Raw genomic sequence first — 23456 nt, 5'->3', positions numbered from 1 at the left:
ATTTATATTATAACAACGTTCCTTCATTAGTGGAGGTGTCCCGCCTACAGCCTTTACCCTTCCTCAAAGAACTAGATTTGAGACTCAATCCTGTTGTCAGGAAAGATACAGATTATAGGCTCTTTGCTGTGTATACGCTACAAACTCTGGAGAAATTGGGTGAGACCCTCCTCCCCTGTTCTTTGCCCCAGAATCTTATTTAAACCAGCTGCCTCTTAACTTTCTGGATGTTAGCCCAGAGTGTGCACTGGAAGGATATATTTGTTTATTAGTCAATATTTATGCAACTCTTTTGTTGGCAGGATGTATAACAAGTCCTTTTATTGTTTATTGAATGACAATCTATGATTTTATCAGTTACTTCCAGCTTTAGTTTTCTCCAGTTGATGGTTTCACCACTACTTCCTCCCCAACAAAAAGTTTCCAGATTGAGATTTATTTTTCCAGGTTCTCCAAGTTTACAACTGTATTAGCAATAGAAAATGAATATAACTCTTTGGGGCTTAGATGGCAAGGAATAATAAATATTCCTTTCAAATGAGCTAGTCTGTATTTCTTTATAATGTTACTGCTGAGTATATGTTTATTGATATAAAATTTGATTCCACATGTTCCTGGGAAAGTTATTATAGGGAAACTAAGTGAAGTCTTTCATAAATGGTGTAACTTTCAGCTTCAAGATTGGGCCATTTGGGCTGTTTGTGTCCCAAGCTCTACTTTCCTGCAGGGCTAGTTACACCTATGTGGCAGTTGTTGCTATGGTATCCATGCAGTCTCCCTGAGTTACTACTTGCCCCAGTGACAACATAATACCATTATTTTGTGACCTGTCTCTAACAAAAGGAGACTGGTCTTTAGTTTTTACTTTTTGAATAGGATTTTCTGACTCATTACTATATATTACAAAAAAAGAAACATGCTTAGATCACGGTTTTTGCCTCTAGATGACCGAGTCGTACGAGAAAGTGAGAGAAAAGCTGCCAAGCTACATTTTAGTCAGCTGGGCAACAGTGAAAACTTTCTTTTAGAGGTGGAAAAAAGGTAAGAAGAATCTTTAAAAAAATTTTTTTTAGTTTAGTTCTGGACATAGGGAATAGTGAATTCCTGTTTAACTTTCATTTTCTAGCAGAAATCTTCTTACGTTGTAAGTATCCTCAGATCAAGAATAAAAGTATCTATTAACATAATGAGATTTATCTGAAATGAGAATCTGACCCTCAGTGGGAACATTTCTGCTTTCTTAAACTATTGGGTCTGCTTTGAATATAATTGTAAATTCTCTGAAGTTGTTTTCAAAGCTTATAGATAGAGATACTATGAGATAACTTACCATCCCCACAAATGCTTGCAAACCCTTTCTTGGTAGAGTAATGATCATTACATGGTATTTTTCTATTGAATTAGGAGCATTACATTACCATGGGCAGGGTTGTTAGAGATAAATTTGTTAAAGGATAATAAGGGAAGCATTTCTCATCAAAACCAAAAGGAAAAGAGACTTTGAAGCTCTAAAGTAGCCGAATGGTTGAATTTCTACTCTTTGTTACTAAAAGCCTATCAAAATAAAGTACCATATCTTCTGCCCCAAAGCCCATGCTTTTTTATAAAGTGGCTTGTCAATTATTTTTATTTTTTTGTAAGTAGTCATCTGAGGATATTCCTCCCCCCCCCACCCCCATTGAATTTTAGGGAGAGACAGAGAGAAAAAAAATATTGATGTGAGAGAGACAAATCAATTGGTTGCCTCCCACATGTGCCCTGGCCGGGGCTGGGAATTGAGCCTGCAACCAAGGTATGATGTACTTGCCCTTGACTGGAATTGAACCCTCAACCCCTCAGTCCGTGGGCCAACGCTGTAACCTCTGAGCCAAACAGGGTAGGGCAGGCTTTACAATTTTTGAGAAATAGAAGTTAATTACAAACAATTTAAATAATACAGAAAAGTACAATAAGAAAGGTCAAAATCACCCCATGTTCTGCTACCAAGAGTTAACTACTAGCATTGTTTGATATATATCCTTCTAGACATCTGTGTGTCTATAAATAACGTGTAGAACATGTAGATGTATCTATTAGTATTTTTTTGAAGATAAAAGTAATGCATGCATATTATTGAAAATTTGGAAAGTACACAAAAAACACAAAGAATAAAATGGTAACTCATAATCCCACTACTCAGAAATAAACACTAATTATATTATGATAAATATCCTTTTAGTTTTAGGTGTATGTATGTGTGTGTGTTTTTATAAAATAATAATATATAATAGTATATGTTACATAATAATAAAATTAATAAGATATATATAATTTATAGTATTTCCCTTTTTAAAAAAATTTCCTATTTTTATTTTAATCCTCACTGAGGATATGTTTTTATTGATTTTGAGAGAGAGAGAAACATCAATATGGGTTGCCTCCCATACATTCCCCAATCCAGAATTGAACCTGCCACCAAGGTATGTGCCCTGACCAGAAATAAAACCTGTGACCCTTTTGTGTATAGGATGACCCTCCAACCAACTGAGCCACACTGGCCAGGGCTAGTTCCTTATTTTTAAAATCAGGTTTATTGAGGTTAATTTATATCAAGTAAAATTTACCCTCTAGTAGAAAGCAATGGAATGTTTCTTTTAAAATTATTTGTACACTAGAGGCCCAGTGCACAAAATTCATGCACAGTTAGGGCCCCTAGGTCTGGCCGGCGATCAAGGCCAATTGGGGCCTTCTGGCTGCTTGCTGGGGCCTCCCTTCCCCGGCTGCCGGCCTTCCTTCATTCTGTGACGCCCCCTGGTGGTCAGCACACATCATAGCAAGCAATCTGTCTCCTAGTTGAACTCCCGAGGGAACACTTTGCGTATTAGCCTTTTATATATATACTAGAAGCCCGGTGCACAAGAATTTGTGCACTTGGGGTGGGGGTGGGGGGTGTCCCTCAGCCCGGCCTGTGCCCTCTCACAGTCTGGGACCCCTCGGGGGATGACCATCAGCTGGCTGAGGCCTGCTCCCCAGGGGATTGGGCCTAAGCTGGCAATCAGACATTCCTCTGGCAGCCGGCAGCCCTCGGGGGATGTCCACTTGCCAGTGGGGAGCAGACCTAAGCTGCAGTCGGACATTCTTAACACTGCTGAGGAGGCAGGAGAGGCTCTCACCACCACTGCTGTACTGGCAGCCATCAGCCTGGCTTGTGGCTGAGCAGAGCTCCTCCATGTGGGAGCTCACTGACCACCAGAGGGCAGGTCCTGCATTGAGCGTCTGCCCCCTGGTGGTCAGTGTGTGTCATAGTGACCAGTCATTCCCAGTCTTTCTGCTGTTAGGGTCAGTTTGCATATTACTCTTTTACTATATAGGATAGAGGCCTGGTGCACGGGTCGGGGCTGGCCTGTTTGCCCTGAAGGGTGTCCCGGATCAGGGTGGGGATCCCGCTTGGGTGCCTGGCCAGCCTGGATGAGGGGCTGAGAGCTATTTTCAGACTGCCCACACCCCCTTCAGGGTGGGTGTCCCCACTGGGGTGCCTGGCCAGCCTGGATGAGGGGCTGAGGGCTGTTTTCAGGCTTCCCGCACCCCCTTCAGGGTGGGGGTCCCCACTGGGGTGCCTGGCCAGTCTGGATGAGGGGCTGAGGGCTGTTTTCAGGCTGCCTGCACCCGCTTCAGGGTGGGCATTCCCAATGGGGTGCCTGGCCAGCCTGGATGAGGGGCTGAGGGCTGTTTTCAGGCGGGCCAAGCCTACAACTGAAGCTCTCAGTCTCTCCTTTTTTTATTTTATTCTAGGATTTATTTACCTTCTGTAATTGAAACTTTGTTGCGGCTCCAGCTCCGAGGCCGGCTGGCTGAAAGCAGGTTTCTGGGGTTTGTTTAGCTTCTATAATTAAAACATAGTTGCATTTCGGAGCTGTTGCTTTCAGGCTCAGAGCCGGGCTGTGGCATGGGGGGAACCTTGGCTTCCTCCATCGCCGGGGCAACCAAGCCTCATGTTCACTTCAGCTATGTGGCTGCCGGCCGCCATCTTGGTTGGCAGTTAATTTACATATCACCCTGATTAGCCAATGGGAAGCGTAGCGGAGGTATGGTTAATTATCATGTTTGTCTATTATTAGATAGGATAGACTAGAGGCCCGGTGCATGAATTCATGCACCAGTGGGGCCTGGCCTCCAGGACTGGGCCGAAACTGGCTCTCTGACATCCCCTGAGGGGTCCCGGATTGCGAGAGGGTGCAGGCCAGGCCGAGGGACCCCACTGGTGCACGATCGGGGCTGGAGAAGGATGCAGGAGGTTGGCCAGCTGGGGAGGGACCGCAGGAGGGCTCCAGGGCATATCCAGCCTGTCTCGCTCAGTCCTGATTGGCCAGACCCCAGCATCAAGCTAACCTGCCGGTTGGAGCTCTGCCCCCTAGTGGTCAGTGCACATCATAGACAGCGGTTGAGCAGCCTTAGCATATCATTAGCATATTATGCTTTGATTGGTTGAACGGATGACCAGACAACTGGACACTTAGCATATTAGGCTTTTATTATATAGGATATGTATTTTATAAAGTAATTCCTATTTTAAAGGCCTTGGGGTACCCTGCTTCCTATAGAAATACAGAGATGAATTAATGTATAACTGAATAAACTTTCTAGTAAGGCAAATAATTAGTGCCATCATATTTCTTTTTAGTTACCATATAATGATTGCAAAACCAGGGGTAAAATATTACTAAGTATTATCTTACAAGCTTTCCAACCTTGGGTGAAAAAAAATTTTTTTAAGCCTTTCTTAGTCCCAGTTCCCTGAACCCATAATGGGGATAGCATATCATAGGAGAGCTTTTATGATTAAATGAAATGTTGGGTATAAAGTGCTTGGCTCATAGTCTAGGTCAGTGGTCGGCAAACTGCGGCTCGTGAGCCAGATGCAGCTCTTTGGCCCCTTGAGTGTGGCTCTTCCACAAAATACCGGCTTTTCCACAAAATACCAACTTCTGCGCATGGGCCACAAAGTTTCAATCACACTGTACATGCACGCCCACACATGGTATTTTGTGGAAGAGCCACACTCAAGGGGCCAAAGAGCCGCATGTGGCTCACGAGCCGCAGTTTGCAGACCACGGGCTTTAGGTTGTTTGCTTACTGTACTTCACAATTTAATTTAGTACATCAGTAAAGTGCTAATACTTACTTGCCTTTCATGTCTGTTTTTCTAATTAATGGCTGTTTGTCTCTATTATAATTCTTGGCAGCAAAACCTTCCTTTCTGTGTTTTGAGTTTTTAATTCCAAAGAAAATATCTTATTTCCTCAAAAGCATTCAGACCTAAGTCTGTATCAAGAAGACAGAATGCCTAAGTTCTGAATTTTCTGGCTTTAATACTTTAAAGGCTCAGCTATAAGTGCCCTTCTCTATCATGTTCCCAGTAAAAATATGACTTTTAAAAAATGGCTTTGCCGAAACTGGTTTGGCTCAGTGGATAGAGCGTCGGCCTGCGGACCGAAAGGTCCCGGGTTCGATTCCGGTCAAGGGCATGTACCTGGGTTGCGGGCACATCCCCAGTGGGGGGTGTGCAGGAGGCAGCTGATCGATATTTCTCTCTCATCGATGTTTCTAACTATCTATCTCTCTCCCTTCCTCTCTGTAAAAAATCAATAAAATATATTTTTTTAAAAAATAAAAATAAATAAATAAAAAATAAATAAAATAAATAAATAAATGGCTTTAACTGAAATTTTGTGAAATTAATATGTTCTACAGCATTTAAAAATGAGATCACATTGATTCTCGGCCTTGTGGCTAAGATCAAGTGTAGTATCTGTTCTTATCAGTTTAAAAATGAGATCGCTGGCTCAGTGGATAGTGTTTTGGCCCACAGACTGAAGGGTCCCGGGTTCAATTCTGGTCAAGGGCACATGCCTGGGTTGCAGGCTCAATCCCTCGCCCTGGTCAGGGCGCATATGGGAGGCGGCCAATTGATGTTTCTCTCTGTCTCTCCCCCTCCCTTCCACTCTCTCTAAAAATTAATAGAAAAACATCCTCGGGTGAGGATTAACAACAACAAAAATTTTTTTTAAATTAGCTCACCATGAATAAGTATTTTCTAAATAGCATTTATTGGTGATCTCAGAAACCTTTTGAGTTTTAAATAAATTATTCTACACGGCAGCTCTAGGGAGAAGACCATGAAAAACTGTGTGACAGATGAGAGCTCTGCATCAAAAGTCAGTGCTGATGTTGATAACAGGATTGAAACTGGTAAGCTTTCTCTCTCTCTCATCACAAATGATTAAAACATTAGTTGTTTCGGCATTTGTGGCCAATCTTGGGTAGAATGAAGACAAAACAGTTGAGAAATAACATAGATTTGAAGCAAACACAAGATTTACTGGCTGTTTTTCCTTCTTCCTCTCCCTGCCAGAAGGACCCTATTTATTGAGCAGGCCTAAGCTAGAAGCCATCAAAGCACAAGCTGCACTCAGAGTTCAATTTCATTTATATCACTTTACATCATTAGTACATCCTAAAAATTGCATTGCCAGACCCCATGGGCCCTTGGCATTGCCAAGGTGATTGATTCATTAGCCAGAGACTTGTGACTCATCTGTATCAATGCAGCTCACACTCTGGGCCTTCTGGGCTTTTCCACCTTGAACCTTTGCAGCTGCAGAAGCTCCTGTGTTTTGTGCTGGGAGTGTTCCCTGTAAGCACTGTTGGTAATCTAATATGACTAAAGTGGTTATGCCACATTAATGATAGTGCCACAGGATAGGAGAAAGCTTTCCACTGGAGAAATTGCATGCAATGGATCCTTGTGGATTAACCTGGCACTTATCAGATGACCTTTTACTTGAGAAAGCTTTCTTCTGTGTTGAGGCCTCTCTCCCTCTGAAGGATCTATTGAATTATATACAAACTCTAAAAATCAATCCTAAAGTTCCAGCAATAACTTTAGTAGATTGACTGTGTAGTTTAGGTATTAAGGGTTTATAACATATAGTCTTTTGTTTTCCTGACTTATCTATTCATGTTGACATTTACTGATGAGTCATTTTTATAGTATTTAATGGTAAAATAAGTCATAGGTATGATTTTTATTTTCCTTTCTTGGAAGTCTCAATGCATGTAGCTCATGGACCATGCATTTCTTTATTTCATTTTAAATAGCATTTTAAATATTTCAGAATTGATTATATTGTAATAATTTTGAAAAATATTGAAAAGCATGAAGTATAATATTATAATCACTTAAAAACCTTTTCCCTAAAGAGAATCCCAGTTAATTTGGTATACTACCTTCCTGTCATTTTTTTAGGTGAAAGTGTTTATATATCCATTTCCAGAAAGACAAAGATACATTGAAGCATAATTGGTCTTTTCATATGAGCTGAATTAAATTTCACCTATGTCATATTACATCAGCACACACAAAGATTCACTCCATGAATTAAAATGTTTTATAGTGTACAATCTCTGCTGAGAACAAACTGCTTTACTAGACACAGGGCCCATTTCTAAAGGTTCTTAGAAACTCCAGCTGTTGCCTGGATTTTTTAAAAAAATAAAATTAATTTTGTTATTTTGAAGCAGTAGGAGCTTTGCTTCCACTGAAAATTATGTTTGTACTAGATCCCGGGAGAGTTTTGCCTGTAAGCACTGTTGGTAATTCAATATGACTAATGTGGTTATGCCATGTTAATGGTCCTGCCACAGGCTAGGAGAAAACTTTTTGAAGAATAGCTCTCACTAGCTCAGTTGTTCAAAACAGTCCTTTCCCATCAACCATTTAGACAAGGGAGGGAAACTCCACTATCTTGGATCCTCATCTGACTCTTCTAACCACATAACCTTTGTCTCTTTCGAAGGTTCCTCTCCCTTTCCCCATACTTCTAAAATAAGCATATCTAGACTGCCTTTAAACTCTCTTCTTTCTCTGTTTTTTGCCCTTATAGATCTGATCTATTCCCACAGTTTGCTTTATTTCCTCCCTGTAGATGACTCTTAAATATATTGGTCTAATTTTGACAAACTGTATCAGTCTCTCTGTGCACCAGTCCCCCATTTCTGTTGACCAAATAGTAATATATACTTAGAATCACCATTGGATAACTTTCCAGTCCCTCAATTTAAACATGTTAAAAACAAACCCACACAAATGAACCCCTTTCCTCCAACTGTTACCACCACTTTCCCATTACTCGGGCTCAGCACCTTAGCAGTTGATGTTGCTTTCTTCCCTAAAGCCCAGCTGAATGTCCATACTCATGATCCACCATTGACAATCCTTCCTTTCCTTTTTTTAATAGTTTCTTAGCAAGTAAGCTTAGTAGCTGTCATTTACTGAGTGCAAATGCTGGGCCAGGCCCTGTGCATTATCTCATTTAATCCTCACAATAACCTTGAAGATGGTTATAATTATCCTTGTTTTACAGATGAGGAAACTGAGAACCAAAGAGGTGCAATAACTTGCTCTAGTTTTACACTAAGTGGCAGAGCTGAGATGCAAACTCTGGTTGATCTGTCATCAAAGTCCCCTTAACCATTACACCGTGCTGCCTCCCTGTCTCTTCTTCCTTCAGTGTATTTTGTACAATCCTGTCAGATTAATTCTCTTAAAACTCAGCTGTGATACTCATACTTCCTGCTCAAAAACTTCCATGGCTCCCACTCACCTACTAAATTAAGACTCATTAGTCTGACATACAAGCCTTCCCCTAAACTCTGGCTGCAGTTTGTCTCTTTGGCCTAACCTGTAAACTTATCTATTTCTCAATTGCAATGTCCAATCCTTCAATCAAACCAAACCACTCCCTCTTCCTCAAATAGTTCTTCCTTTCTCCCTCCTCTGCCCCTGAACTAATGCTGTCCCTTCTGCTTGGAATGTTTTAATCAAAATCCTACCCTTTCACCCAGCTGGCATGGTTTGGTGGTTGAGCGTCACAGTTTGATTCCTGGTCAGGGCACATGCCCTGGCTACAGGCTCTATCCCCAGTGTGGGACATGCAGGAGGCAGCCAATCAATGGTCTCTCTCATCATTGATGTTTCTATCTCTTTCTCCCTTTCCCTTCCTCTCTGAAATCAATAAAAAATATTTTTAAAAAAATCCTACTCTTTCTTTATGACCCAACTCAAAGTCCATCCCTTGAGTGAAACTTTTAAAATTGCTCAACCAAAAAAAAAAATTTTTTTTTCCTTTTTTCATAAATCCACATAACTTATCTTCTGGAAATAGAAAATAACTTTTTACTCTGTGGATATTGTTTTTAGATGTATAACATTTTTAATGAAGTCCAATTTGTTTATTTATTCACTAGGAAATGTGTATAACATTTGCCTTCTTAATTTCTATTGAGCCTTTCATAATTTATGAAGCTATTTCATACCCATTATCTTGTTTTAGCTTCACCTCACCCTAAGACAGTGGTTCTCACCTTCTGGCCCTTTAAATACAGTTCCTCATGTTGTGACCCAACCATAAAATTATTTTCATTGCTACTTCATAACTGTAATGTTGCTACTGTTATGAATCTGATATGCAGGATGGTCTTAGGCGACCCCTGTGAAAGGGTTGTTCGACCGCCAAAGGGGTCGAGACCCACAGGTTGAGAACTGCTGCTCTAAGAGATAGGCAGGTTAGGTTTTTATCATAATGTTTTATAAGTGAGGTGACAGATTCAGAGAGGTTAAGCAATTTGCCCATTTACACATGGTTTCCAAGTAGTGTCACCAGAACTAGCTCTCAATCTTGTGACTTCCCTCCTAGTATCTTTCCACAGATATGTTGCCTTTGACATCTGGTCAGTGCTCCATTGTATGCCTTTTCTTTTAACACAGACTCAAACAAAGGACTGTTTATTCCCTTCCCCAACCGGGAAATAAAGGATTCCCTCACAAGCACTTCTGCAACCCAAAGCAACAGTATCCCAGATCAGAAATCAGACACTTTCCCACTGGGGACACAGGTAACGTATTCACTTTCCTGCTGATGCATTGACTAGTCAGTGATAAGTACTAGTAATTCAGTGGATTCTCAATTATTTCTGAAGATCTAATAAGACTTGTTTGATCAGGGCATTTTAGACCCTTAAACAGGAAAAGCCAGGACAGGATACAGAGGACCTTCTGCATTAATTTTAATTTCCCCTTTCCCAGTCCCCGGGTTGTGGGCTCAGCCCCCAGTGGGGGGCTTGCAGGCCAATCAGCGATTCTCATCATTGATGTTTCTATCTCTCCTTCTCCCTTCCTTTCTAAAATCAATAAAAAAAATATTTAAAAAAATATGGCATAGAAGTTGTGGGCAACGGAAAGGTAGAGATCATACAAGATGGGGGAAATTTTTAAAATAAGTTTGTAGTGAAAAACATTGGTGGGAGAGAGAATACAACCATTATGTAAGACTTATTTATAAGAGTCAATATAATGCAGAATTGACTTCCTTACATTCAACTTCTCCTTTTGTCTATATTTTTTAAATATATTATGAGCAATGAAATTGCTGCAAGTAGCCAGAAGGAGGGGGAAAAAGAAGCAAAGGCTCTGATTAATCCACAATTTGGGTAATCAGTACTGAACTAGTAAAAAGTTAGTAATATTTTTTTAGTTTGAGTATATAACTTCATCTTATAAAAAGACAGATTAGCATTTAGTTGGTTTCTTTGTTTTGGGGAATTCCACTTGGGTGACTTAGGAACTATCTCAGTTACCATTTTTAGTATCTTAGTATTGATTTAAAGGAAATGGAAACAATGGATACTCCAATCTACAGTTGAAGTTAAATAGCTCTTTTTAGGTTAACATACCCAATTTTAAAAAAATTACTTCTTGAAGTGAAAGAAAAAAGGAAATTGAATAGCTTGCTGTGTATCCTTTTTCATTTAAGAAATAGGAAGTGGGATTTCTTTCTTTGCATAACTACCAAATATATACTAAATACTTTAAGATGAGTTTTGAAAAAGCAAACCCCAGATGGCTTCCTATTTTGTATCATCCTTGCTTAATTATGCTTCAGTTTAATGTTCAGCCTATTAAAACTCCCAGTAGCTCCTGTGGTCAATACTCAGCTTTACCAGAAGGTAAAAATAAGTGTGGGAGTTCCTCAAAAAGAAAAAAATAAAGGTGGAAAGGGTGGCACCATCTAACTTCTACGCTGTGTTATCTAAGAAGGAAAATAAATAGTATTTCACGGGTATGGCTTTTACTATATAAAGATATTTTGTATTTTCAAGGAGTCTCCTTACCTACTCCAAAGCAACTCTGGAACATCTTTGTATTGTGGCATTTTTATTTATTTTTTAAAATATATATTTGTATTGATATCAGAGAGGAAGGGAGAGGGAGAGAGAGGTAGAAACATCAATGATGAGAGAGAATCATGGACTGGCTGCCTCCTGCATGCCCCCCACTGGGGATCCAGCCCACATCCTGGGCCTGCGTCCTGACCAGGAATCGAACTGTGATCTCCTGGTTCATAGGTCAACACTCAACCCCTGAGCCACACCAGCAGGGCATTGTGGCAGTTTTAAAATAGGCTTAAACCTGGACCTTTGCTTGAAGGCCTCTTTCCCTAGTCTGCGAGGATGGTCTTGATCACTAATAGAAAAATATTCTGAATGCCTGGTGTAGTAAACTCACCTTCTCTTAAACTTTCAAACTTTTTAGATGCAAGAAGTGGGAAGAAGGGAGATGCCAACTGATAATCATCAGGAAGATGGTAAATATTTTGCTCACTGAGTATTTTTCGCCATACTAATCAGAGAGATCTAGATGTGATGGGATTTGGGAGAAGGAGATGTCTCAGCCCTGGGGCCCTTTGTGGTCAACAGACTGTTTTCTGCTTTTGTGAGAGGCTGCCCTGTAAAGCATTTCTGGTTGAAAAATGGGTATTTTGACTTCCTTTGTTCTTGACTTTTTGTATTAGTTGACTATTTGTTTCTTTTTCTTACCTTTCTTGCCATCTTTTGGATTTATTATGTTTTTATTCGTCTATTTTACCCCTCTACTAGTTTGTAAGTTATACACTGTTTCTATACTTATAGCATTATTTCCAAAACTACAATATGTGTTCTTAACTTACACAATTTTAAAATGAATCAATACTTAATTTTTCTCTCGGATAATTTGAATACCTTAAAGTACTTTACTCCTTTTAATCCCTCCTGATTTATATATACTATTATAGATTTTAATTCTATTTTTTAAAACCCACAAGATATTTTTTATACAATGTTCATTTAAATTTATCCACTTTATTTGCCATTCATTTCTTTTTTTTTTAATTAAATCTTTATTGTTCAGGTTATTACATTTGTTCCTCTTTTTCCCCTCCATAACTCCCCTCCTCCCAGTTCCCGCCCCACCCTCCGCCCTCACTCCCCACCCACTGTCCTCATCCATAGGTGCACGATTTTTGTCCAGTCTCTTCCTGCATCTCCCACACCCCTTTCCCCCCCAAGAATAGTCAGTCCATTCCCTTTCTATGTCCCTGATTCTATTATGATCACCAGATTATTTATTCACTTGATTCTTAGATTCACTTGTTGATAGATGCATATTTGTTGTTCATAATATGTATCTTTACCTTTTTCTTCTTCTTCCTCTTCTTAAAGGATACCTTTCAGCATTTCATATAATACTGGTTTGGTGGTGATGAACTCCTTTAGCTTTTCCTTATCTGTGAAGCTCTTTATCTGACCTTCAGTTCTGAATGATAGCTTTGCTGGATAAAGTAATCTTGGCTGAAGGTTCTTGGTATTCATCACTTTGAATATTTCTTGCCACTCCCTCCTGGCCTGCAAAGTTTCTGTTGAGAAATCAGCTGACAGTCGTATGGGTATTCCCTTGTAGGTAACTGGGTTTCTTTCTCTTGCTGCTTTTAGGATTCTCTCTTTGTCTTTTGCTCTTGGCATTTTAATTATGATGTGTCTTGATGTGGTCCTCTTTGGATTCCTTTTGTTTGGGGTTCTCTGCGCTTCCTGGACCTGTAAGTCTATTTCTTTCACCAGGTGGGGGAAATTTTCTGTCATTATTTCTTCAAATAGGTTTTCAATATCTTGCTCTCTCTCTTCTTCTGGCACCCCTATAATTCTGATGTTGGTACGCTTGAAGTTGTCCCAGAGGCTCCTTACACTATCTTCGTATTTTCGGATTCTTTTTTCATTTTGGTTTTCCGGTTGGGTGTTTTCTGCTTCTTCGCATTTCAAATCTTTGACTTGATTCTTGCGCTCCTCTGGTCTGCTGTTGGGTGTCTGTATAATATTCTTTATTTCAGTCAGTGTATGCTTAATTTCTAGTTGGTTCTTTATCACAACATCGAGTGTCTCATTAGATTTCTTGAGGATCTCACTACATTTATCAGCGGTCTCACCAGTCTTTTCGAGGGCCTTACTACGTTTATCGGCAGCTTCTAGACAGTTCTTGAGAGACCTTAAAAGTGTGGTTTTGAGCTCTATATCTTCCATTTCTGACATTTGCGTCCTGTTTCTTTGTCTCCGCATTTTTTTATCTTTTCTTGGTGCACCCCCTAGTGGTCTTTGTGGGCAGTCTTGTTGTAGTTAAGCCTTGATTGTCGGCAATACCAGGGGTGATTTGACCTCCAGGCTAACTGGCTATGAGAGTCAGCTGTGTCTGCAGTGGGAGAGCTTCTGTGCTGGATCTCTAGGGCGGTGCTAATCTAGCCTTTGCCTGAGGCTATCTGGCAAATAGCTCTGTGCAGGGCATGGGCGGGCCAGGTCCCTGGGGATCTACAAGGCGGGCGGAACAAGCAGTTATGGCTGCTCTCAGTGCAGTCCGCAGAGGCTCTGCCTCTCAGAGTCCCAGCAACCGCTGCAAACCTCGGAGAGAAAGCTGCCTTCGAGTTCCTACCGAAGCCAGACAGTCCCGCTTCTCCCGTTTGAGTCTGGGTCCCTAAAGACTCGCCCGGATCTGGAGCTCAGAGTCTGAAACTCCCTCCCGATTGAAAACAACAACCTCGCCCTCCGCCGCCAGCCCGCTCCGCGCGCACACTCTGCACCTGAGTATTTCACTTCAGCACTGCGCCTCCTCTGAGTCTGGGTATGATATTCTCTTTCCTCCTAGTTGTAGAATTTCCACTCAGCCAGCCTTCCTGTGGTTCTGGATGATGTCCGTTCTGTCCTTTAGTTATATCTCTGAAGTGGTTTTTCGAGGCAGCAATCTCCGGCGTTAACCTATGCCGCCATCTTGGTTTCTCCCCATTTCTTTTTTTATCTCAGATTTCTCTTCCCCAAGACCATTTTCTTCTAGCTTATAGTACATCTTTTAGAATTTCCTTTGGGTCTACTAATGATGAACTCTTTCAGTTTTTGTCTGAAATTGCCTCTATTTCATCATCATTATTTTTAAAAATAAGTTTTTATTTATTTTTTAGAGAGAGAAGAAGGGAGAGAGAGAAACATTGATATGATAAACATTAATTGGCCTCCTCCTACACGCACCCCAACTGAGGATCAAACCCACAACTTGGAATCAAACCAGTGCATGGGATGATGCTCAACCAACTGAGCCACACTGGTTAGGGCTTCATCATCAGTATTATCTTTTAAATATTTTTTTTTTATTTCAGAGAGAGGAAGGGAGAAGGAGAAAGGAAGAAAAACATTAATGATGAGAAAGAATCATTGATCAGCTGCCTTCTGCATGCCCCATACTAGGGATCAAGCCTGCAGCCCAGGCATGTGCCCTGACCAGGAATCAAATCGTGACCTCCTGGTTCATAGGATTTCTCTCAACCACTGAGCCACGTAAGCCAGGCTCATCATCATCATCATTATTAAAGAGTATTTTTGCGGGGTATAAATTTCTAGGTTGGCAGAATATGGATGGTTCGACTATATTCCATCTTTTGTGGTTGCTTTTGAGGAGTCAGCTGGAAGTCTGTAACTCCTGCAAAGATAATCTCTTTTTTTTCCTTTGGCTGCTTTTAAGATTTTCTGTTTGTCTTTGGTTTTCTGTAGTTTTACTATGTCATGTGGATTTCTTATTATCCTGTTCTATATTTATTACACTTGAATCAGTGAATTGTGTCTTATTAGTTCTGGAAAATGTTTCAAATATTCTGTGTCCAATATTTTCTAATCTTTCTGGGACTCTTGATTAAATAAATATATGTCAGAAATTATTGACTTTGTCTTCTTTGTTTCTTACTCTTTCATCATTTTTTGTCTGGTTTCTTAATTCTGGATAACTCCTGAGCTATCTTTAAGTTCACTAACATTCTCTTCATCTATGTCTAATCTGCTGTTTGATACATTCTTAATTTCAGTTGTTTTAGTTTTCAGTTCTATAAATTTGATTTGGTTCTTTTTCAAATCGGCTGGGTCACAGATTGCGAGAGGGTGCAGGCCAGGCCAAGGGACCCCACTGGTGCATGATCGGGGCCGGGGAAGAATGCGGGAGGTTGGCCAGCTGGGGAGGGACCGCAGGGGAGGGACTGCGGGAGGGCCCCAAGGCGTGTCCAGCCTGTCTTGCTCAGTCCCGATCAGCATCTGCCCCCTGATGATCAGTGCATGTCATAGCGAGTGGTTGAGTGGCCTTAGCATATCATTAGCATATTACGCTTTGATTGGTTGAATGGCCGACCAGTTGACTGGACACTTAGCATATTAGGCTTTTATAGGATAGTGTCTAGAAAATTGACACTACAGTTTCAGGAGGAAATTCCTAGGCGATTAAGTTGACATGAAATTTCTCTTCCTGAGAAATTTTTCTGGTAGAGAGAGATATGTCCAGTGTAGTGAGGTATCCTAACTGGGCCAAGAAGAGTTCTCATTGTATTTTGTTCCTTTTATTTTCCTTGGTGGTGGTTAGAATTCAGACACTACTCACCTCGCCAGTCCACAGTCCGATCCCCAGAGAAGATGGCTAAAGAAGGGTACCGAATATCTTTTGTGGACAATAAATCTTCAGGTTCTTCTCCAGAAAAGGACATGCTACCAAAACCTGATGCTTATCAGCTTACCCATGATGCCTTATTGGGTAAACGCTTGGATGTCGGTGATTCTAGCCAGATCCATCCCTATCAGTTACCTTCAGATATTGGTCTAGACAATTATGATAGTCATTATTCTCACACTCTATCCCTGCATGGAAGTCTTGGTAAAAGGCCTCAGAGAAGCAAGAACTACCGTGAATATAACATAAAGCCTTCAAATGACATGAAGGCTACCACATCCCATTCCTGTGGAGACTTACTGACTCCTCTGTCAAACCCTGACTCCAGCACTGGAAGGCTTTTGAAGCTTAGTTCAGGTAATAGCTTCCTGTCAGTTTTTAGGCCTTTTCATGGACATGAAAATGAAGGGTTTAACTGGAAATTTTGGAATTCACATTTCTTAAATTGCATTAGCATTACTTAAATTGTGTTCGGAGTTGCCAGTGGTCCATGGAACCTCCAGAAATCTGTAGAGTATGAGTTTAATGTGGTAGATATATTAGAGAAATGTGAGATATATTATAGAAATATATGTAGACATATGAGTTTCATATATGTTATTTTAGTTAAATAGCAACCCAAGACATATTTCTAGTAGTATCTAGTCTTCTCTGGCCACAGATCACTTCTATTCTGGTAACTTTTTCAGAAAAATCTAGTTTTTGGTAAGTGACAGAGGTACCCTCTTTAGTTATTTATTAAGTATACAAAAATTATTAAATACCTACTATATGCCAGATAATGTTATAGCTCTGCAGATAAAGTAGCAAATAAAAATAAAGTTCTATGTATATTTTACCATAATAATAAAAAAGTCTCTACTTTCATGGACCTTCTATTCTAAAGAGGGTAAGACAGATGATAAACAAGTTAGCATATAAATGTATGTCAGGTTATGATAAGTGCTATGAAGAAAAATAAGATAAGGGTATAGAGTGTAATAAGGGGGAGATGATGTTTTAGACAGAACGATCAGGGGAAGTTTCTCCAATGAAATATAATAAAAGCAGAGACTTGAATGAAATGAGAGTATAAGCCATGAGGATAATTGGGGAAGAACTTTCTAGACAGTGGAAATAGTAAGTGCAAAGTCTCTGAGGCTGGAACATGCTTAGTATGTTTAAGGAACCACAAGGAGGCCAGTATGGCTGCAGCAATGTTAGCGAGGTGAAGTGTAAAGAGGAAACAAGCAGTCTGACCGTTATTCTGGGTGAGATGAGACGACATTGGAGAGTTTGTAGTAAAGGAGTGACATGATCTAACTTAACACTTACTGTGGCTTCTGGGTTAAGAATAGAAAATGGGAGCAATGGTAGAAACTTAGAAAAACATTTAAGAGGTTATCTAGTGGTCGACGTGGTATTGATTCTGAATATATTTTGAAGACAACATCCCATTATTTGTTGATGGATTGAGAGAAATGAGGTCAAGGATGACTCCCTCTTTTGAGTCTGAATAACTGGAAGAATGAAGTTATCATTTGCTAAGATGGAAAAGAGTGGGACAAATAGGTTTTAGGGTAGATATCAAGAATGCTATCTTAGACATCTTAAATCTGAGGTGCCTGTTAAAACTTTTCAGAGATGCCAGTTAGATAATTAGACATTAGTTTTGTGTTCAGGGAACCAAAAGTGTATGGATGGCATTAAAACTGAGACTGGATAGGATCTCACCTAAGGAGTGAATGTAGACAAGAGATCTGAGGACAAACCCTGAGCCCTCTAACAATTAGAAATCCAGCAGATGGAGAGACACCAGCACAGAGAGCAAGAAAGAAGCAGCCAATGAGGTAGGAGAAAAAAGCTGAGAGGGAGTGGTCTCCGGGAAGCCAAGTGAAGAATATATTTCAAGGAGGAGGGAGGGAGTGATCAACATATTGTGTCAGATGTTTTTAATAGGGAGTGAGAAGTGACTATAGCATTTGGCAATGCATTAGTGAGCAGCTTCAGGAGACTCGTGGTTAATAAAAGCCTCACTAACGTGAATTCAAGAAAGAATTAGAAGAGAGGAAATAGAGTTACCAAATATATACAACCCTTTCAAGGAGTTTTTCAGTGAAGGGAAGCAGAGAAATGGAACTATAGCTGGAGGGGGGATGGGATTAAGGAAATCGTGATGGAGATGATCCAGTAGAGGGAAAATTGATGATGCAGGAGTAAAAAGGGAAAAGTACAAGACAAATCCTTAGGTAGTCAAGAGGAGGAGATGGAATCCTGTCCACTAGTGGAGAAGTTGGCCTTAGATGAAACACAGACAGTACACCAATTATAACAAGAAGGAATTCAGAGAATTTATACAAAAAATACATAAATACATAGATTTGGTGGTGGAATCACATAGATGTTTCCTTTGATTGCCTCTGTTTTTCTCAGGGAAATAAAGAGATTAGTACCTGAGAGTGAGGAGGGAAGATAAGTTGTTCAAAGTTTCAGGAAAAGAGAGATGTGAAACGGTCATCTCAGAGAAGAGAAGAGAAAAGTAAATTGACTAAAGTAATGTATTAGGACAGCCAGGCAATACAAGAGCCCAGTTACAATAGCGGTCATGTGTGTAAAGTGAAGACGGTGAGAAGAAATGCATGTTCTCCAGCTACTTCTCACTGCTCTGGTGTAGGCCTGGAGTGTGTGGGCAGTTGGATTTAACCAAGTTGGGGTTTTGACGGGTGGAAGACAAAAGAGTCCAGAGAGTTGAGGATATATACTAGGGAGATTATGACTTTTGGACTCTGTGTGGGGTAAGGATGGAAGTGACACAAGGGAGAGTTGAAGAGCAGATTCATCTCCCAGCCTGTTCCTTTCACAGATCTGTATGCCACAACCCATTTCAACAGTGACCCCGCTCTGCTGGTCAATGTAGAGCAACAATTATCCACCGGCCTTGGGGATTTGACCCCAGCACATGGTCATTTCCCAAACAACGCCGTCCTGGGAGACTCTCTACGCACACTGCTGTTGCCTACTGGGACTTCAGAAAACAGAGAGAGTTTGACCAAGAGGTCACTAAGCCCATCGAAGAGAGGATTCAAACGGAAGGACAATATCTTTGCCACACTGAATCCAAAGCATGGTTTCAGAGATGCTGCAGGCAGCGAGGCAAGTGTTGGCTTGTTTGTGCTTATGAATGAAACACCTCAGATGTAAGACCAGAATAGGGTTCTTTTTGGGGTGGGGGTGGTGCTGACCAAGAGTGCTAGAAACTCAAAGGGATTTTCAGAGGCCAGTAGTTAATACTGCCAGGCCAAAGCCTGGGATTCTGCCCTTGGGAAAGTCCTTCCCCTTCTGCCACATTGCTTAATTGTTGTCACAGGGAGAATCTACTGCCAGAGCATAAACATTGTGGGGAAGTACTTCGATAATAATAAGTGGCAGACAGAGTTTACCCAAGGAAGGAATGCAAAAGTTGCTTGGGGCTCAGGGTTGCCTGAAGAGTGATCCCTGTGGCCTTGTTGTTTATCATGTTTATACATTTGCTTTGGCCACAAGCAACTTGCTTGAAATGTTTCTTCTAAAAGCATTACTTTTCTGTCTAGAAAGTAGAATTATTCCATTTGTTCCCCAAAGTAGCAGCAGCTAGAAAATGAATTAGATTATCCAAGGTATTTTTAGCTGAGAATGGTTCAGAGAATGAACAACAAATCAATAACCATTCCCACATATACAATATAATTAATTTTATAAAGTTATAGTATGATAGCAGTATACTATGGAATGTCATTGTTTTTCAGGTTTTTTTAGGTAACTAAGTTTTGTCACTGCCTTTGCATGCATTGTCTATAAAGAATGCCTTGTACTCTCATCTGTTTGAGTTTTAATTTTTCTCCAGGCCCCACTTCCATTATGAAGCCTTTTTCTCTTTATTTACAGAAACCTCAGCTCTCATGGCCCTTTCTTTCCTGGAACCTATGATCCTTTGTCATATGAATCATTTGTTATTTAATCATTTGCTGTCTATAAGGAAGCAGTGACTATTTCTAGTCACTTTGTTTTCAGTTGTGGGAAATCTTTTTGAACATTGACATGGGTTTACAAGTTTGATTTTTTTTTTTTTTTTTTTTTTTACTCTTTAAATACTTTCTATTCCATTTTCAAAACTTCAGAGGTGGCTGTAATTTTTGTATACCAAAGGGGGCAGTCTCGTAATACTTTCTTCGCTTTCTGGTCCATTTGTCCCATTTTCAGTCACTATTTTTCCAGACAGCACTGTGTGTTAATGTATTTAGGTTCAAGAAGGTACAGGAACACTTAGAATATTTGGGATGCTGTATTAATAAGACATGTTCTAGGAAATTTTTTCACCTCTACTCCATATATATTGTTAAAATAGCAATTAAAATCTCAGTGCACTTTCCTGGATAATCTTAAAAACTCATTCCTTTTTTTTGTTAGATACTATTTTTATTTTTATGAAGATCTGTAAAAGAGCAACTTGGATGTAAATATAAAAGAAATATACTGTTCAGTTTCTAGAAAAGTATAAATCAGAAAATTGCTGAAAGAACATTTAAAAAGTTATTAAAAGTAATTCCATGATACGCAAAATTAAACTGAACATGAATTTGCGATTAGAAAATTTATTTTTGACCAACTGACTTTAATAATAATAATAATTTATTAACAATAATTTAAGCAAATAAAAATTTATTTTTAAAAGCCATGAGCCATAATTTGCTGAAAATGAAGACTCATAAAAATTAATAAAATAAAAAAATTAAAAAAAAATTAATAAAATTATTCCAAAGTTTATAAAAATTATCCCCAACTCTCACCACATTGTGATAAATGAAAGAAAATCTATAAAAGCATATATGTTTCCAAGTTGTCACATGATATACACACAATTATCAATACATAAAACCAAGGGCAATAAATGTTCACTTTTGATGAGTTAGGCCACATGTGTAACTCACATTAAAAATATCACTGTCTTTGGTGTTCTGCTTCACAGTTGGTGGGTATAACAGCATCAGCTAATTAATCACCTATAACTTTTTATATCCAAAGAGCCAAAGATTGAGAAATAATTTGGCTGTTTTTTGTTTTGTTTTTGTTAATCCTCGCCAAGGATATTTTTCCATTGATTTTTAGGGAGAGTGGAAGAGAGAGGAAAAGACAGAGAGAAACATCGATGTGAGAGAAACACATCGATTGGTTGCTCCTGCATGAGCCCCGACTAGGGCCCAGGATAGGGAGGAGCCTGCAACCGAGATACGCACAGTGCCCTTGACCAGAACCGAACCCGGGACCCTTCAGTCTGCAGGCCGCCACTCTACCCACTGAACCAAACCGGCTAGGGCTAATTTGGCTGTTTTTAATATATATCACCTTTCTTGAAGTGCATGAGACCCTACAGAGAAGATTGGTAAACAGATTTGTCCAGTAAAATCCACAATTTCTTAAATCATTTAGATATGTCTATATGTATTTACTCATGTCAGACTTAATAAAAAACAATTGTGAATTTTACGAGACAGATCTACCTATACATCTATATATAAAATTCGTACGGAATAAAATGTCTTTAGTACTAGGTCCAACAATAGCATTTAACATTTAAAATGTTATAAGCTTATTGTAACATCATAACTCATAATGTAAGGTTATTATGAGTTATGCTTTTTATTAGATTACTCCCCATTTTATTTTATGATATATAATAGCTTTCTGAAAATGTTCTGCAATTTAATCTTTCCACGTTACATAACATAACATATTGAGCCACTGATGGAGCTGTCAAAACATTTTTTGTTTTCTTCTCAAAAATCTCTACAGAAAGTCATGTAAGAAGATACTATTAGCTTTGAAATTGTCCTTGACTATATTATCATATTTGCCTTGGACATAGATAATATTCTATTCAAATCTCTTATTTTTTCTTTTTCTTAAAATGTTAACACTTTAAACGTCTGAATTCTTATTTCCCTTATTGTGTAAGAATGACGAATGGTTGGGTCTCTTGTTTTTTTCTTGAGCCTCTCTCTAGTGACCTGGGCAGTTTGCACGGTTTGCCAGGAAACCACAGTTCCCAGATCTCTGCCAGAACCTCCCATGTGGCCACTGTCCTCAGACAGCTCCTGGAGCTTGTGGATAAGCACTGGACCGGCTCCGGCTCCCTCCTCCTTAACAAGAAGTTTCTGGGTGAGTGCTTTCTCAGTTCTGGGAGAAGGGCTCCGACTTCGCTTCTGTTCTTCAAGGCAAACTGTTTTCGTGATCACTTACCAAATTTCTCAATAACGCAGTAATGGAAAAGTCTGCATTTTTCTCATAATCTTCTTCCTGTTTGTTTTATCAGCACTCTTACATCATGTACCAATTATTTTGTTCCTCCTGTCATTTTTTTTTAGTAGTCTTTGGGTAATATGTAGAGTGATGAGATATGTTAACATGACAGAGTGGTCATGTAAACGGTTACAAAGGATTTTATGATCCTCAGGAAAGAGCTAATAACAAATACAGTAGAAATTAGGTTTGATCATCAGAGTTCTGAGATGCCTGATCAGATGTTATGATTTGAAAACTTCCACTGACTAAATGACCTGGGCTCTTTTTAGGGCATCTTTCTTCTTAGGAATTTGGGGAAATGGTTTTGCAAACCTTGGCCCCATGTGTTTATTAGTTGTTTAATGGAAGAAGAATTCAAGGAGTTCTTGGTGGTGGAAAAGTTTAAGTAAAATTTAGAAACTTAGAGTTATTTGGACTTAACTTTTTTTAATTTCCAAAGGGATATACAGGAGAAGAAATCTTAGCCCAATTACTTTTCTTCCCACATTGACCCTTTGCTCTCATTTTGTAGGAAATTATCCCCAGGAGCCCTCCTCAGTGACTAGAGAATAGCACAGAGCCCGCATTCCAGAGGTCTCCTGTTGTTTCTCCATAGAGGATGTGGGATATAATTTCTCCAATCATGAAACACCTTTTACAGCCACTTACGAAATTCTCTTAAAAAGGAGATATTAGATTACCTTATTTATGCTGCAGAGCTAGTAGTTATTGACTAGGAATTCTGTGCTTTAGCTTTAAGATTGGCCCATGTGCCCAACCTGAATTTTTGGCAGGTCCTGCCCGAGATCTGCTTCTGACTTTGGTAGTCCCTGCTCCTTCCCAGCAGTGGTGTCGCTCACATCCTGAAGATGCGTCCAAAGCCTTCCACAGGAGGGAGATGGAACTGAAGGAGGCTGGGCAGGTGGTCCCTAATGACATGGTATGCCTCTTTCATCTCCCTTTCCTACTTTTCCTTTACTAGAAAAGGACGGAGCAGCAAGACTAGAACAGCTCTGTACCATAAAGGTCATCATCACCATGAACACCTTGATGTACCTGAACCAAAATACAGAAAAGTCATTCTGGGCAAATCAGAAACACAGAACTTGCCAGGACAGGGACAAGTCAGAGGTTCTACAGGGATGATTCCTTAATCCTAGCCCTCATCCAAAAATTCTAAAGAAAGACTTGAAATGGGAAAAGAAGAAGAAAAAGACCCTAGAATGAAACTGTTAAGGATCATAGCCTTGGAGGTCATGGTTTGATTCTAATGAGGGAAGGC

At 39.8% G+C, this 23456-nt stretch overlaps 1 protein-coding gene and 1 pseudogene across 1 annotated transcript in view; both read left to right on the top strand.

Moving 5' to 3' along the window:
- The first annotated feature begins 916 nt into the window (after positions 1-916).
- LRRC36 (leucine rich repeat containing 36) overlaps positions 917-23456 on the top strand; it is a 28824-nt gene continuing 6284 nt past the window's right edge. The window contains exons 1-8 of the mRNA XM_036346999.1: positions 917-1041; positions 6140-6228; positions 9806-9933; positions 11630-11681; positions 15794-16234; positions 18720-19009; positions 21886-22051; positions 22969-23114. Coding sequence (XP_036202892.1) covers positions 917-1041; positions 6140-6228; positions 9806-9933; positions 11630-11681; positions 15794-16234; positions 18720-19009; positions 21886-22051; positions 22969-23114 — 1437 coding nt within the window. The remainder of the gene's footprint in view (positions 1042-6139; positions 6229-9805; positions 9934-11629; positions 11682-15793; positions 16235-18719; positions 19010-21885; positions 22052-22968; positions 23115-23456) is intronic.
- LOC118674886 lies at positions 5750-5851 on the top strand (annotated as a pseudogene).

Source organism: Myotis myotis, unplaced genomic scaffold (assembly GCF_014108235.1).
Source record: "Myotis myotis isolate mMyoMyo1 unplaced genomic scaffold, mMyoMyo1.p scaffold_m19_p_19, whole genome shotgun sequence".
NCBI classification, from domain to species: Eukaryota; Metazoa; Chordata; class Mammalia; order Chiroptera; family Vespertilionidae; genus Myotis; species Myotis myotis.
The sequence above is the reverse complement of the archived record's forward strand: the minus strand, read 5'-3'. Positions and strand labels throughout refer to the sequence as shown.